The sequence below is a fragment of the Conger conger genome, chromosome 13, assembly GCF_963514075.1.
Source record: "Conger conger chromosome 13, fConCon1.1, whole genome shotgun sequence".
NCBI lineage: Eukaryota > Metazoa > Chordata > Actinopteri > Anguilliformes > Congridae > Conger > Conger conger.
Genome location: NC_083772.1, coordinates 27,341,044 through 27,356,501, shown reverse-complemented (window position 1 = coordinate 27,356,501; position 15,458 = coordinate 27,341,044). Strand labels below are relative to the sequence as shown.

At 43.7% G+C, this 15,458-nt stretch overlaps 2 protein-coding genes across 2 annotated transcripts in view; both read right to left on the bottom strand.

Moving 5' to 3' along the window:
• Positions 1-2,542: 2,542 nt before the first annotated feature.
• Positions 2,543-8,918, bottom strand: LOC133107482 (extracellular calcium-sensing receptor). The gene is made up of 6 exons (XM_061216471.1): positions 8,683-8,918; positions 7,818-8,085; positions 6,079-6,903; positions 4,191-4,400; positions 3,805-3,928; positions 2,543-3,441 (listed from the first exon to the last, which is right to left on the bottom strand). The coding sequence occupies exons 1-6, from the start codon at positions 8,916-8,918 to the stop codon at positions 2,543-2,545; spliced, it is 2,562 nt and encodes an 853-aa protein (XP_061072455.1).
• A 1,620-nt stretch (positions 8,919-10,538) lies between these two features.
• Positions 10,539-15,458, bottom strand: part of plch1 (phospholipase C, eta 1) — a 42,824-nt gene continuing 37,904 nt past the window's right edge. Inside the window, exons 21-22 of the mRNA XM_061216470.1 lie at positions 14,913-15,285; positions 10,539-13,802 (exon numbers count right to left, since the gene is read on the bottom strand). Of these exons, the coding sequence (XP_061072454.1) occupies positions 11,404-13,802; positions 14,913-15,285 (2,772 nt within the window). The 3' untranslated portion in view covers positions 10,539-11,403. The remainder of the gene's footprint in view (positions 13,803-14,912; positions 15,286-15,458) is intronic.

Here is a 15,458-nt window from a genome sequence, read left to right as displayed (position 1 = left end):
AGATTTACCTACAAAAAAAAGTAGCAGACTATGTGAATGTCTTTAGGGACATTACCATTTTAAACTCAGAGATGGCGCTGTATTATTCTGGAGGAAATTAAAGGGGCTAGCAGCATTGAAAGACATCCTAAATTGACTAAGCTGATTTCAGGGAAAATACACACGCATACCCCTGCAGCTTGACCCTTACAATGACACTGGAAATTTCAGACTTATGAGTAATAAGCCTATATCCTACCAATGCCTAGCATCCATGTTACTAAAATGTCAGTCACATTTTATTGTTTGCGCACTTTAAGTATCGTTTCCCCTGTATGCTAATGCTAAGACTTTGATATACTTGCTTTCTAATAATGTCAGAACAATGAAACATTCAATTATATAATTTAACATGGCTTTCCATGCGCAGGGAAGATGTTTCAATGCAGTGGCATTATCGAAAAAGCCAAGTATTCATTACATTAATGGTATTTGGCAGACGCTCTTATCCAGAGCGACGTATAACAAAGTGCATACCCATAACCATGGATAAGTTGTATGAATAAAATCGTAAATTCATAACCAAGAACTAATAGCTACAGCTTATTGGACAACGTTGCAGGATATTTGGGAAAACTATGGAAACATTTAATTGTTAGTGATTATGCACTGTAGGCTGCACCTACATATGAAACAAGTGGACAGATGTTGGGAGTTTTCAGCGTCACCAAGACCATTTAAAAATGAGCGAAATACAGTATCGGCAGGGTTTCCTTCGTTTGGCAATGTGCAGTTTTATTTATGACTGGAAGCAAATGATTCCCTCCATGTCTATGTCTGTCTTTTAAGTTCACCAGTCCATTGTAAAATGAATCAATACACAAACCAACACAAAAAGGTGTTTAGCTATGGTGCTAGCCTATTTGCTTTATCACTGCGGTGGTAACCTTGAAGAATAGTATTTTTTAGCGGCCGTTACAGATAGCATTACCTATGACATCCGTTAGCTCGCAGTTGTGTGACGCTTACCTCGATATCTTTTACAGTCGTTCATCCGTCCCTGCTGGGCGTTTGTTTTGTTGGATACAGTGCAGTGTGCCAGGGTCGGCTTGGCTTTAACTGGTTATAGTATATTTTGGAGTAGCATATATTTTCACTTACACTAGCGGTGGATTTACCTGCAGGTTTTTCCATTGTCATGAACGAACCGTGTGTGTGGCCCGTATTTCGAAAACGACCCTTGATCTGATTTGTCTTTGATTATGATTGGTTTTAGGATTGATGAATGGGGATCGTAGAGCTGGAGCCTGCAGGTAACTGACAGAGTGCAAGTAGAATGTGTAGCCTACCAAAGGCAACTTATATTTCAATTCAGGGAGGGAATAAATAGCTAAATGGTGCGACGCGAATCCGGGAGATCCTCGCACCTCTTCTGAAGTCCGGGAGAGAGTACTTACTTCCGGGAGACTCCCGGAAGTTCCAGGAGACTTGGGATGTCTGTCTCTCGTTAATTGTGAGGTTCAGGGTAGTTATAATGTGTTCAGTTTCATTTTGGTTTTCATTTTGATTAACCAAGCCTTTCCATTTTTTTATGATGGGCTCTTAATTGGGGTTTCGGCAGAGGCGGCAGCTCCAGACCTCGATCGCCAGATGTAAGGTCTGGAGTCAACATTTAAGAATTTGTGTTCGGTCAATAAGCTATTGGACAAAGCAGCTAAAGATAAAGTAGGCTAACACTGTAAACGTCTTACAGGCCACTGTAAAAACGACTTACATTAGTTAGTCAATTAATCAATAGAAAGTGGTTAAAGAGTATATATAACATTTTCATAATGAGTAATTTAGCAAATACGTTTTGGGTTCCAAAATGTATAACAATCTTTTGCCTATTGTGTAGGATGAGCTCCACAAAAACCTACCGCTCACCAGAACGCTCTAGGCCACTCACAAGTGAGATTGTCCAGACATGAACTAGGCTAGCAGCACTTGCTGTTAACATTATCAAGTGCACAAAAAGCCTAATAATACTAATTTAGCACTTAGTAATAGTAGGGCCAAATTGTTCTGGCCGAATTGCCTCTGAAATGTTGTACAACGGAGCCTGATGCGCACACATGCACAAACACACACATAAGCACATGCTCATGCAGAAATGGTTTTTCATGCAAGAGAAAGAAAACAAAATCACACAATTTTTAGTTGCAGTAAGATTTTTAATGAGGCTCAAGAAATAAAATACTTATGAAAAGCAAATATTTTTGAAAGATGCTGTAGGAGCTCATTTCTCTTTTTTAAAATCAAACTGAAGTGCATTACCAGGATATTTAGATACAAACTGGCAGCAACTTGTACATACATGCAAAAGGATAAAGCAATTTTGTTAATTCCAACAATATGTATTATACTGATTTGTGTTTACAGACATAACCCTTAGGAAGGAATAATTTAATCAACTCAAGTTATATTGATTGTTTGAAGAACTTGCCAATAACAAAGTCACCCAGATGGAGACCAGGTGGAGTGTCTATTTAATATTTTAAAATCTTTGATGTTATATTAGTGCTTATGTTTTTCCCATTAGAAATTTCTTGGTGTTATTCTCTGGCCGCAGTAGGATGATGTAACACTTGGGGGCAAAAATACAGAGCAGGAGCCCAAAGCTGGAGGCCAGGATAGCAAATATCTCCACAGCGACAGTGTATTTTCCTGGAGAGCTGATGTAGGCAGGGACGAAGGCAATCCAGACTGCACAGAAGATGAGCATGCTGAAGGTGATGAACTTGGCCTCATTGAAGTTGTCTGGGAGCTTCCTGGCTAAAAATGCCAGCAGGAAGCACATGGCTGCCAGCAGGCCAATGTAGCCCAAGATGCAGCCAAACCCTAGTGCTGACCCGACTGTACACTCCAGAATGAGCTTTGAGCCCTGGAACCCTGTATTGCGGTGTGGGCGAGGGGGACTGAGGCAGAGCCATAGGATGCAGATGAACACCTGGACACAGGTGAAGAGGACCACGCTGCCCCGCTGCTGAACCAGCCCAAACCACTTCATCATGTTGACACCAGGCCTGGCAGACTGAAATGCAACCAGAACCACAATGGTTTTGACCAGGATGCAGGAGAGGCAGAGTACAAAACTGATCCCAAAAAACAGGTGCTGGGTCAGGCAGGACCACTCTGAGGGTTGGCCTACAAACACCAGCGCACACAGGAAGCAGAGAGTGAGGGACAGCAGCAGCAGGAAGCTCAGCTCTGAGTTATTGGCTTTTACTAGTGGGGTGTGTCTGTGGTACAGGAAGACCACGCCCACTGCCACTGTTATGCCACTGCCAGACAAGGCTATGGTTGTCAGGGTGATGCCCATTGTGTCCTCAAATGACAGAAACTCCACCTCACGAGGAATACATTCATTTCTGTGACTGTTGGACCAGAACTCTGCAGGACAGCGCTTGCATTCCACTGATCCTGAAGAAAAGATATCCATGTAAAATTAATTTTAATTATCATACAGAGTGACCATAAATGTGTGAATAGGGCAGTACACTAATGAAGACAGCCCCTAAACAATGGATGTGTACTGTGTACTCCAGCTGAGACCTTTCTTGCCCAGTACAGAGCATTTACACTATGTGAAGATCTGCTCATGTTTTTCTAGTTGGATTATCATGCAGTCCTTTGTGGTTTCCTACAACAACAGTTTATGAGCCATGAGTTTATAATAAAGCAATTAAAACAATGTAGACATATTTCAACAAGTTTTGAATGGGAATTCAAGATTTTTTTATTTTTTATTATTCAAAATGACACAATAACAGGTTTCATTATTACCTGTCTGGTTGCTGATTGCCCCATCTGCACAGGGCAGGCAGTCGAAGCAGCAGATGGGTTCGCCCTTCCTCACAGCCTTGCGTGTTCCTGGGGGGCATTCTTCAGAACACACAGAGAGTGGAACCTGTGCACATCACCAAAATGCCACAGAAGACACAAGGAGGATAAATTATTGGTTTAATGTGTAAGTCCATAAGGGCAGCTTTGAGCTTTGTGACAGGACTCAAATGCGATCAATATCAAAACCAATTGCAGTCAATTTTATGCAATTTAACACACATTCTATAACAATATTACAGATCTTATTACTACTGAAGCAATTGAGCCAATTTATGTTTCCCAGAGGTCAAAAGGGCAGCATCTCTAAATTTGACAGTCTCCCTTACCGTCTTGGCACCACCGACCCACACAGTGGCTGAGTCATTCAGGTGGAGCTCGGACCCTTCCATTTGCCCAATGTTGACGTACTTCAGTGAGCCATTAGGGCTGTCCTGCCAGCTCACAATATCATACACTGCCTTAATATCCCCACCCTGGAATTGGATCTCCTCTCCCAGCTGAGTGGTGAAACGCACCTGGTTAAGGTGATGTAACACCTGGAGAACAATAACAAAGTCCAATTAAATGACTCAAGGCAGTGTGTGAAGGATGAGGCTTTAAAATGCAATACTGGTTACAGTGCGTACATGATTTACAGTACTGTGCAGAAGTCTTAGGCAGCTGTATAACATTCTGTACAGATAAAATTCTTTCAAAAATAATACAATGAAAGGTCCTAAATAAACATACTATACATCTTACAATACATTTTAGTAATTTGGCAGAATAGTATTTTCAGAATATTTTTTGTGACCACCCTTCAGCATTAAAATTGCATCACTTCTCTGAGATAGCCAATGCTGTCCTGCAGTTCTAGACAATCAGCAGGAAGGTTGTTCCAAGCATGTTGGAGAACTTGCCACAGCTCTTCTGCAGACTTTGGTTGGCTCCTTCCTTCTGACAGCCTTGATCAAGTTTTATGTAAAAAGTAGTCAATTGCTTACAGTAATTTGTTACTTTTGAAAATTAAATACAAAAATGTCTCTGTAAAATTTAATCTTTTGGTAAATGAATATTTAGAAATCTCAAATGTGTTCTTTTATAATAACACACACAAAAAAATAAACATCCATCCATCCATCCATCCATCCATTATCTGAACCCGCTTATCCTGAACAGGGTCGCAGGGGGGTTGGAGCCTATCCCAGCATACATTGGGCGAAAGGCAGGAATACACCCTGGACAGGTCGCCAGTCCATCGCAGGGCACACACACCATTCACTCACACACTCATACCTATGGGCAATTTTAGACTCTCCAATCAGCCTAACCTGCATGTCTTTGGACTGTGGGAGGAAACCGGAGTACCCGGAGGAAACCCACGCAGACACGGGGAGAACATGCAAACTCCGCACAGAGAGGCCCCGGCCGACGGGGATTCGAATATATATATATATATATATATATATATATATATATATATATATATATGTTTATTATTATAATATGTCATTATATATATATATAATAAAGTCTAGGGTGCCTAAGACTTCTGCACAGTACGGTACATGAATCAGAATGAATGACATACACTCAGTGAGCACTTTATTAGGTAGACCTGGACACTAGCTTGTGAATGCAAATTAAAAATTGAATCAGCCAATCATGTGGCCGCAACTAAATTCACAAAAGCATGCAGACATGGTCAAGAGGTTCAGCTATTTTTCAGACCAAATGTCAGAATGGGGACGAAATGTGATCTAAGTGACTTTGACCGTGGTGCCAGACAGGGTAGTTTGATTATCTCAGAAACTGCCGATCTACTGGGATTTTCACAGCCTCTCGAGTGTGCAGAGAATGGTGTGAAAAACAAAAAAACTTCCAGTGAGCAGCAGTTCTGCAGGCAAAAATGTGTTGTTAATGAGTATTAATTACTTAATTAATTACAACAGTGGTATGCAGAATAACACCTCTGAACACAGAACACATCCAATCTCTAAGTAGATAGGCTACAGCAGCAGAAGTAAATAAATAAATAGTAAATAAAAAGAAAAAAGAAGTCTAATAAATACCAAATAAAGTGTTCAGTGAGTGTAAAACAAATATTCTTCTCTATGGAGAAAAACTGTTTCAGTAAATCTATTGCTTTATTACTGCCCTGCCACTAGAGGTGATACCACCATGAACCCTCACTCCTCTATGTCTTTTACATTCATGAATCTGAATTGCATGCACCTGTCTCGGTTGGAGATCCTCAGCACTGGCACAGTGTGGACTCCCGTTGGTGGTGTTCTTTCCAGTGCAGGACAGCTGACTGTGTAGTGCATGGGCCACAGCATATACAGCCAGGTAGATGTTGTAGGTTGTTCTCAGCTGGGAGGTGTCGGTGAAGATACTCTGCATTGACTGCAGTGTCTCTGTACCTACACAAGGGGGCAGCAGCTGTGAGGCAGTTGAATTCTGTCCATCTGGGTTGCACTCAAACAAGAGCCCCCACAGCTCCCTCATCAGAGCGCTCCCAGGCTCATGGGAAGGGTGCAGGCTGCGCAGGTAGGCCTCCAGCCCTGGGATGGGAGCACTGCGGATGGCCACTCCCAGAATGCCCAGGGAAATGTTGGAGAGGGCAGGGTTCCGCAGGAGCCTGTCACTGGTGCTCCATGCCTCGCTGGCCAGGAACTGCCTTCCTGTTACATTACGCCTGATGAGCTCCAGGAGCAGTGTCTCCACGTCTGTGTACCAGGCAAAAACCAGGATCACACGGGCAGAGGAACGCTCCACTACTGCTGCTGCTTTTAAAACATCGTGCTCCAATCGTTTCCGTGACAGTGTCGTAATGAATGCCAGGCACACCCCAGCTCCCTTCACCTCCTCAGAGAAAGCCTGGATCAAGGAGAGGCCATATTCATTGTCTTCTGCGATGGCGCCCACCCAGGTCCAGCCAAAGCGTTTAGCCAACTGAGCCATGGTCCGAGCCTGGTAATAATCACTGGGGATCGTCCGGAAGAAGTTTGGAAACTTATGCCTGTTGCTGAGACAAGCACAGCTGGCCCGATAACTGACCTGAAGTGCACAAAATATAGAAATTAAAATGTACTGTTAAAAATAAATATGTATCACACATACTAAGGATAACTTGGAAATAACGGAATAGATACATAAGCAGTATATGTTTATGGAAGATTCTATATACTAATTATGTAGTGTTACAATGTAGGTAATTTGGTAGGTAATATGTAGTGTTACAATGTAGGTCGATTTTTTTTTTTCAGTGCTGTCATAATCTACGTCACATGATACAACGTTTCCGGAGTTGACAAAGTGATTTTATGAATCCTTTTAAATTTAATTTTAAACAGTTTAACAAAAACATAAATTTCATGTCTTCAATTCCAGTTGCTTTTAAGAAATGCAACTTTTTAACTGGAATAATGAATGAATAAATAATGAAAAATGTACAGGTAAAATTACACTAAATAATATGCACTTGCGTAACTGGATGCAAAAATATCTTCAATAAAATGATTTCATTTAACTATGACAAATCTCAAAACCAAATATCTTTTCATCCACATTGTTAACCTCTTCAATGACACTGTGTGTTTCTAAACTTATTAAACACCATTGTCACATTATAGAACATACCAAAATTGTTTTAATTACAGGTCTGACCTCAATGAGAAAATGAAAACTTAATCTCTGAAGTTCTTACCTGCTGTTATTGGCTCCACTGCATTGCAACATCTGCATGTCACATAACACTACTATGTAAAATGTAAATTATATTATTATTATTATATCATATATTTAAAATAAATCTCCTTTATTAAAGATCTATTAGATCAATTAAACAACAGGTACCTGGTTTTTACCACTATGAGGTAGTACCACATTCAAGCACATAACACCAATGCTGCTCACTATTCAACAACGTAACCTACTGGTGTAATGCAGTGTGCCAACAGCCTGTGACTGACCAGAGGAATGTCCAGTGGACCCAGAGTTCTGGATAGGATGATGCACTGTCTCGAAGTGGCATCCCCAATGATGACTGGGACCTTGCTGCAAGTGTGGTTTCTCCCACTGACTAGAGCCAGAGCACCCCACAGGGACCATGGGTGCTGTGCACAGCTGTCCACGATCCTGTACCCCAGTTTGACCCCCGGGAGCAGGAAGGGGTTCTGGTTGATCTCCTCCACAGCAAACACCATGGCCTGTGCCCAGCGCATTGACCGTGCCTGCAGTCTGGCAAGGTCACAATATCCCAGCAGCAGAAACACAGCTTATCGTATTAAGTTTCAATTATATGTGCAGATAAAAGGTGACAAGAACATTAAATTCAGGAAATGATAAGTCTTCACAATAAGTCAAATAAGAATAATGCTGGTTTTTCAGGTTCAAGTATTCTACCCAGCCTTCAGTAAACAATGCAAAAACAATGCAGACATTGCTTTCATCATGTAATTAAAAGTTTTTAAAAAACATAACAACACAAAAGGAATTCAAGAAACAACAATGCACTGGAATTACATGTATATATGGTAAATGGTAAATGGCAAGCATTTATATAGCGCCTTTATCCAAAGCGCTGTACAATTGATGCTTCTCCATTCACCCATTCATACACACACTCACACACCGACGGCGATTGGCTGCCATGCAAGGCCCCGACCAGCTCGTCAGGAGCATTTGGGGGGACACTTCGACACAGCCCGGGCGGGGGATTGAACCGTCAACCCTCCGAATGCCAGACGACTGCTCTTACTGCTCTTACCTCCTGAGCCAATGCCGCCCATATTATTTTGACCATTCACTTATTCCATACATAAATAAGGAACTGACCTCTGACATTGTGGTAGTTTTGGGGGTTCGGTGAGCGTTGTTTCTGGAGAGACAGGCTGGATGTAAAGGGGGAAGAGTCCTCCCAAAATCACATGTCCATCCTGAGAAAGGCTGGGGTCTTCCAGGATGTTGGAGCCCCCCCATTGCTGGCAGCGTGTTGACAAGCTCCAATCCGTTGCCCAGGTCTGGAGTGGCAGCATCAGCATTAACCACTGCGAGAAGCTGAGTGGGGACATATCAGAGCTGGGCTGACCAGCCTCTCTCTGAGCCCCGGCTTCTAAGTCCCTGCCATGCAGCTGAAGTGAATATTTGTAATGGCCACTGTGTCCTGAGGGGCCATAGATAACTCTGGATTGAGCAGTAAACAGGGCCCATGGGAGAGAGGCAATATCCCCTTCCCATGAGCCTCTGTTTGCATGAGGCAATTTCTGTAAGTTTTGTCATGAGTGTGCAGGTCAGTGACACTGCGATGGGGGGTTGAAAAGGGTGGGGTGGGTGGTGAGAATATGCAGCTGGGTGTAAAATGGGCATCACAAATTCAAAAATTCTAAATAAATGTGTCTTGTTCTGTTGAAAGTACACGTTTCTCGCTCGCATCTTATGAAAAAGGGTGTATATCAGGTCAGTGCAGTGAGGGTTAATAATCGGTTAATCGCATAAAAGGCATGTTTGTATGCCTTCTCCCAGAAAGCCAGGGAGGATCCTGCAGGGACAGGGACTAGGGCAATAGACTACTTTCCCATCTCAGGGGGCACAATTCATAAACATGACCTCATCATGATTGAGGCGGCTGAGCCCATCGACCTCAGGTGTGCGCGGTCTCTCTGGGCGCTGCACATTTTACGAGCAATTAGGCCTCATTTTCAGAAAAAATAAGAGTGTAAATAAGGAGACTGTGGGGAGGGAGTGGCAGTATGTCCCAGATGGGTTTAAATAACTGTCACCTGGGCCCAATATTGAAAAACTTTTTTTTTGGGATAAGATATCAGTAATTAAATCTCTAAATTGTGTATTTCAAAACTAGAAGCTGTCGTCCTGATCCTAAAAATTGGGATATCATTTTTGTAATCCAATCCTACCATGAATCCAGATCAGATGTCGGTTTTGGGTATTTAAAAATTCTAAGGGGGAGATTAGGATATGTCTGATACTGAAAATCAAAATAATCTTGATCCCACTGAAAGGGTGGATTCAGGATGGATTCAAGGTTGATCTAGGGACACATAGCACATCTTTAATACATTTTTTTACCCAGCGATTGCACATTAATTAACACAAACCCTTTCCAAAATATCCATTCCAAAATGACAATAAAATATTTTCACCCACAACACTAAAAGAAATCTAAAAGAAAATGTAAATACTTTGGGAAGTTGTTTGATGTTTGTTATCTATTCTAAAGTAATTTCGTAATGCAAAAACAAGAAGATCATGCTTCTTCCTCAGAAGAATGTCAAAATCCTGATTGACAAGTCGGACAGTGAAAGAGACACACTTGTGAACCATTATTTTAACGATGGTCAATTGATCAGTAAAAACATTATGCTCACAAAACAGTTGGAAGTTATTTTTTATAATTCAGTGAGAAATTTATTTTTTAAATCTAGACTGACTTTCTCCCATGTATTGTGTACAACTGCAGATGAATAGGACTAATATGCAAACTGAATTCTTTCCAAAATCTTCATTAAGGAAATGTTAATGAAAATGTAATTTTGTCCAACAGATAGAGACAAATCCAATGACTGCAAATCTAGATTCTGTAATTCTGTTTTTAAAAAAATGAACAATTTGCTTCTTCAGTCAGAAGAGATGTGATCCAACAAAGTAGCTGCAGACTAAAACACACATTTTCTTTGTGTATGTTTCAATACTTAAATATTTTATTGCATTGGTCAGGAAAATGCTCTGTTTCCTTTTGAGCAACCTGGAGACATAACAGTTCATCCTGAATGCATTAAACACAGATACAAACTGCAGCTTTGCGAAGTTGAACAAACATTTTATCTCCCTGTTTCTCACTGTGTCTTTTGTCCCATCCCCAAAAAGACAATACATCGTATACCTCAGACAAAATCATTTTGCTGCCTGTATCAAAGCAATTACAAAAATAAAAGCATTTAACTCCATGGTTTTAAAATATGCAGTAGTGTTAAAATGTTTTGAATATAACTACCAGAAAGCAAGCAATCTGAAGTATTGCATCCAATGCACTAGAGATGAGCTGTGTGCAAATGCAGAGCACTGAAACATATACAGTCCTGCATAGTCATGCTGGTCATGTCAACTGTTACATGCACTTTTTGAGACATTTAATTACAGTTTTTTTAGATCTATAACTTACAGATTACAACCTTTACAAATATATACAGTACAGCACAGACAAACACAGAACACATACAGATGGAGGAAGACTTATTAAGAATCTCTTTTGAAATAGAACATCTTTTAGAGAGACTGCACTTTTTTTGCTACATCATTTGATAGACATTGGGATAAATAAAGCGCCTTGTCCCTCTCTCTGTAACAAATCTGTTTTTGCTTCATAGTGTAGGTATAGTCTGAAAAGGGAGTAGATATACTTGCAGAACAGGAAGTAGATTTGCAATCTGATTATGAAGTACTGTAGATTTACAGTCTGAGCTGGAAATATTTACATTCTGAGCAAAAGTAATTTACTGGCTGAAAGGGAAACAGAACTAATCTGATCGGGAAGTAGATTCACAGTCTAAGCAGGAAGTACACCTCAGGTTCAGAAGGGGAATAAGAGTCTGCCGGCAGTGCAGAGTCATCATTGCAGCGGTGATCTCTGTAGCTGTAGTGCATTGTGGTGCAAGCACCCTCAGGCAGCCCCCGATCCTCCACTTGGTCCAGGTAGCCAGCGATGTAGGAGCCAGTGGAGTGCCTGTTGGCAGTGGGGCTTTGTGCAGCAGGCTTGTTGCGAAGCACTACTCCAGCAGTGCTGCAGGGGGCACCAGAGGGACGGGATTTACAAGCCTCTTGCTGCCTCTCTCGGGCGCGGCTGGCAATGTGACGCACACGGCTCTGACTTCGAGATGACAGCCTCCGGGAAAGGATGCGCGGAGAGTCCTTGTCACCACCCACAGGACATGCGGGCAGAGGTAGAAGCACAGGGAGGGGGCGGTCCTCTTGCTCAATGGATACCAGCTTGCGCAGCTGCTCAGTCAGGGGGTCGGCAGAAAACGGCCGATTGGTCAGACTGCCCATCCACTTTCTATCCCGCATGCTGGGTGGGACAAAGCTGCGGCTAATGAACTTGTACTTGCTCTCAAAGTTGCAGGAGATGTCCTCCGAGGTCAGGTCACCAAGGCTTTTGGACTTACAGGGGCTGGGAACCTTGGAGATCGGAGGAGGGTCAAAGTTTGGGCCCCTGTGGCCCTGCTGGGCTGGGCCTGGAAGCCCTCTAGAGTGGTTTTGGAAAGGGGGAGAGCATGAGGCAAGATGGTGATCTAAGCTCTGCTGAATAGGGCTAACACTCCTGGGTATCCTGAGACAGTCTGAGGCATAGCCATTGTAGTACCTTTCTGTTCTCTCTGTTGGTGTCCACCTGTCACCTGACCTGTAGTTTCCACTGTATTCTCCCTGTACATGGACCCCATTATTGGCACGGTGGGGTTCAGTTCGGGTGCTGGTGACTGGGTAGCTGCACTGATGCTGTATGCTGTGATTGGGGAGTCCAGTCCCCACCCATGCACAGCCATTGCTGGGAGTCAGTGTGGTGTCCAGCGGGTCCTCGTCTACATTCACCTCGATCTCCATCAGACTGCTACCCGCAGAGTCATGGCAGAGGAGGAAGAGGTCTGAAGCGGGGCTGTTAATGCTGACGTTTCCTCGGCTCTGATAGCCCTCTCCCTCAAAACTTGGGGGACCATATGAGGGTATCCAGTTGTTCTCACCCTCCACACCTGCTGACTGATACCAGGGTACCCTGCTGCCCTTGCTTTTCATGACATTTCTGTGATATGAATGGACTGGACTACCATTGTCTTCCATAGCATTAGAATGAGATGAGTGTACCTCACTACCTTTGGCCTTCATGCCCACAGTACGATATGAAGGCACCTCAAAACCCTCACCTTCCACAGCCTCAGTGTGATATGAGGGTGCATTGCTACCCTGATACCCTGTGCCCTTGGTGCAATATGAAGGCAACCTACAATCTTCATCCTCATTGTAACACAAGTGTGCCCTATGATTCTCTTCCTGCATGCCTGGATGGTAATATATGTGTCCCCAGTTGTCCTTATTGTCTGAGCACTGAAGATGGGTGTCCTTGACAGGGGATGGTGCGAGGCTGGGCACTGGGGTGCTGTCCTCAGAATCCACCCTCATTTTCTGGATGCTCTGCTCTGGTAGCTTATAGACAGTGACAGGGGACAGCACCTCCTCATCCAGGATAGTGTAGAGGGATGGGTCGGTGGTCTCTGGGCTGCAGAAGAGGGTTGTGTCAGAGGGGTCAAGGGGAGGGGCTTTACAAGGAGTCAGTATATTGGAGATGTGGGGCTGGGTGCCCTGCATGCTGGATCCCAAGGCCAGGTTGCTCTGGTCACCGGTGACGTCAAACTGACCAATCAGTGCTGATATCGACCCACAGGTGTCGCTCCCGTTGCCGAGGGAGACCGCGTCAATGAGACGGGAGATTGTACTGTCCTGCAGTGAGATTTCACTGGGCAGTTCAGACTGATCCATGTGTAGGGTGGAGGAGGGAAGTGCCATTGAGGGGGTGAGTGCTCTGATGTTGGACCTGCTCAATGTCGGTATTTCAGCCTCTCTGGCTTGCACATTGGAGGACTGTGACCTTATATGGTCACCCACTGTGTCAACGAAACTGGTTTGGAGCAAAACGGTTTTGTTTGGGGAAATAAGTTTAGCTGCTTCATCCGATTGGTTGTGTGGGTCTTCTGGGCTGTCGTCACAGTGTTCTTCTTTGCAGGCTCCCCCAATTACCAAGTAGGTGGTCTCCTGCACCTCAGTGGGATTCCTGGTCCATTCCTGGGAGGCGTCAGAAGGCAGGGACAGGTCTTGGGGTTTTAAGCAAGCAGAGGTTTCAATGAGGAGATCCACTGAGGCCGACCTGGGTCTCTCCAAGGCAACCATTTCTGCAGAAACAGAAATTAAAATGTCTGGAGTTCTGCAACTGATTGCTGCAGGTCTGAAGACAAACACAAAAGTCAGACAGTCAGTCTGAACACAGGCCAATCGCAACACAAAGACAAATGGAATGTACCACCATGTACGACTGTGAAAGGGGTTTGAGAATGAGTCTGTGCAGGTAAGAACATCAATTCTGAAGGATATGATCAAATGTGACACAGTTGGTCATTCAGAAAGATTTTTTACAGTTTCTTAGATTATTTGAATTCGTAATTACATCATGGAATGATGTAATATTGGCAAAATATGTTTCTGAATGAGACACCCTTAACAGGCTGTTTGGATTACCTGCAGTTGTATCCTAGTCAGTTTTCTACTACAGAGAAGCACAACAATAAAGACAGAACAAGACAAAGGCATGTTAAGGTATTCAGGAGGAAATTGTTTCTAAGATTGTAAAAAAAAAAAAAACCCATCCCTTTTTGCTGCCCTCATTTTAATTTGCTAAAATGGAGAATCAAAGCTTTACATTCCCCGGCGTGCAAATCTCCAACACAACTAATGCATTCCTTATCAGATCATTCTAAAATAAACAAAGACTAATACCCAGATATAAAGGACGTTCAGGAAAAGGATAAACAAGTAGTAAGAAAATGATACGCTGTCATTTCAGTTGACAGAGTATGCATACAAATAACAGGCAGCAGTGCTCACACAGAGCGGAACAGTAAGCAGTGTTTCCAGCATGCATGAACAGCTCCTTCGGCTGAAGATAGACAAGCAAAGCCCAATGACAAGTTAGAAAATGCACCAAAATGGGCTGTAGCTCTCTATACTGTGACTGTCATGAGAGGACATGATCTGCTTACACCTGCAACCCCACAGACTTTGGTAGGGGAATGTCTAGTTTTCACAGATTGCTTTATCTTCAAGACCACAGCTTTTGAACAACACAAGGTCCTGTGTTTAAAGACAGGCCTGGTCTCTATTGCAGTGGGCACTGTTGTAGAGAATTATACAAGAGACTAAAATGTGCTGCTGACGCTAGATTTGCCTTTTAGTGTGAGCTGTGATGTCAACTGCTTCCAAGCAGGTCTGGACTGCAGTGGACTCACCCGTTTGCGTGTCAGTGCCTGGGTCAGGCTGATCCTGGCGGGGCGAGGAGAGAGCCAAGGCCCCCTGCAGGAGCTTCTCGAGCGGCATGGAGACAGGGCGGTGCTGGAGCAGGGGCCGGGGGACTGCGCGCCTCTCCACCGCCCCGTGGGAAACCTGAGCGTCTGGGGGCTCGCCCACGCCGTTCGCCCTGCTGCCCGGGGCCTCGGAGAAGCCCATCTTCGACTTCTTGCGGCCTTTGGCGGGGGCGCTAGCAGTGCGCCGCAGCAGGTGGTCACTGATGGAGCGCTTACGCAGCGGGAGTCCTGTGTGGGTGTCCACCGAGCGCTTACTGCTCCTATTGAACAGGCCTTTAATTCCTCTGAGCTGTCGACCCTGGGAGAGACGGGGGGGTCATAGAAGAGAAGGACAGAGAAAGATGGGGGTGGAAAGTGGAGAAGAGAGGGGGAAAGAGAAATTAGAGGAAGCCAGAGAGAGAGAAAGAAAGAGAGAGAGCATGAGAGAGTTAGAGAAGGCAAGAAGGGATAAATCATTTTCTGAATGGAAGT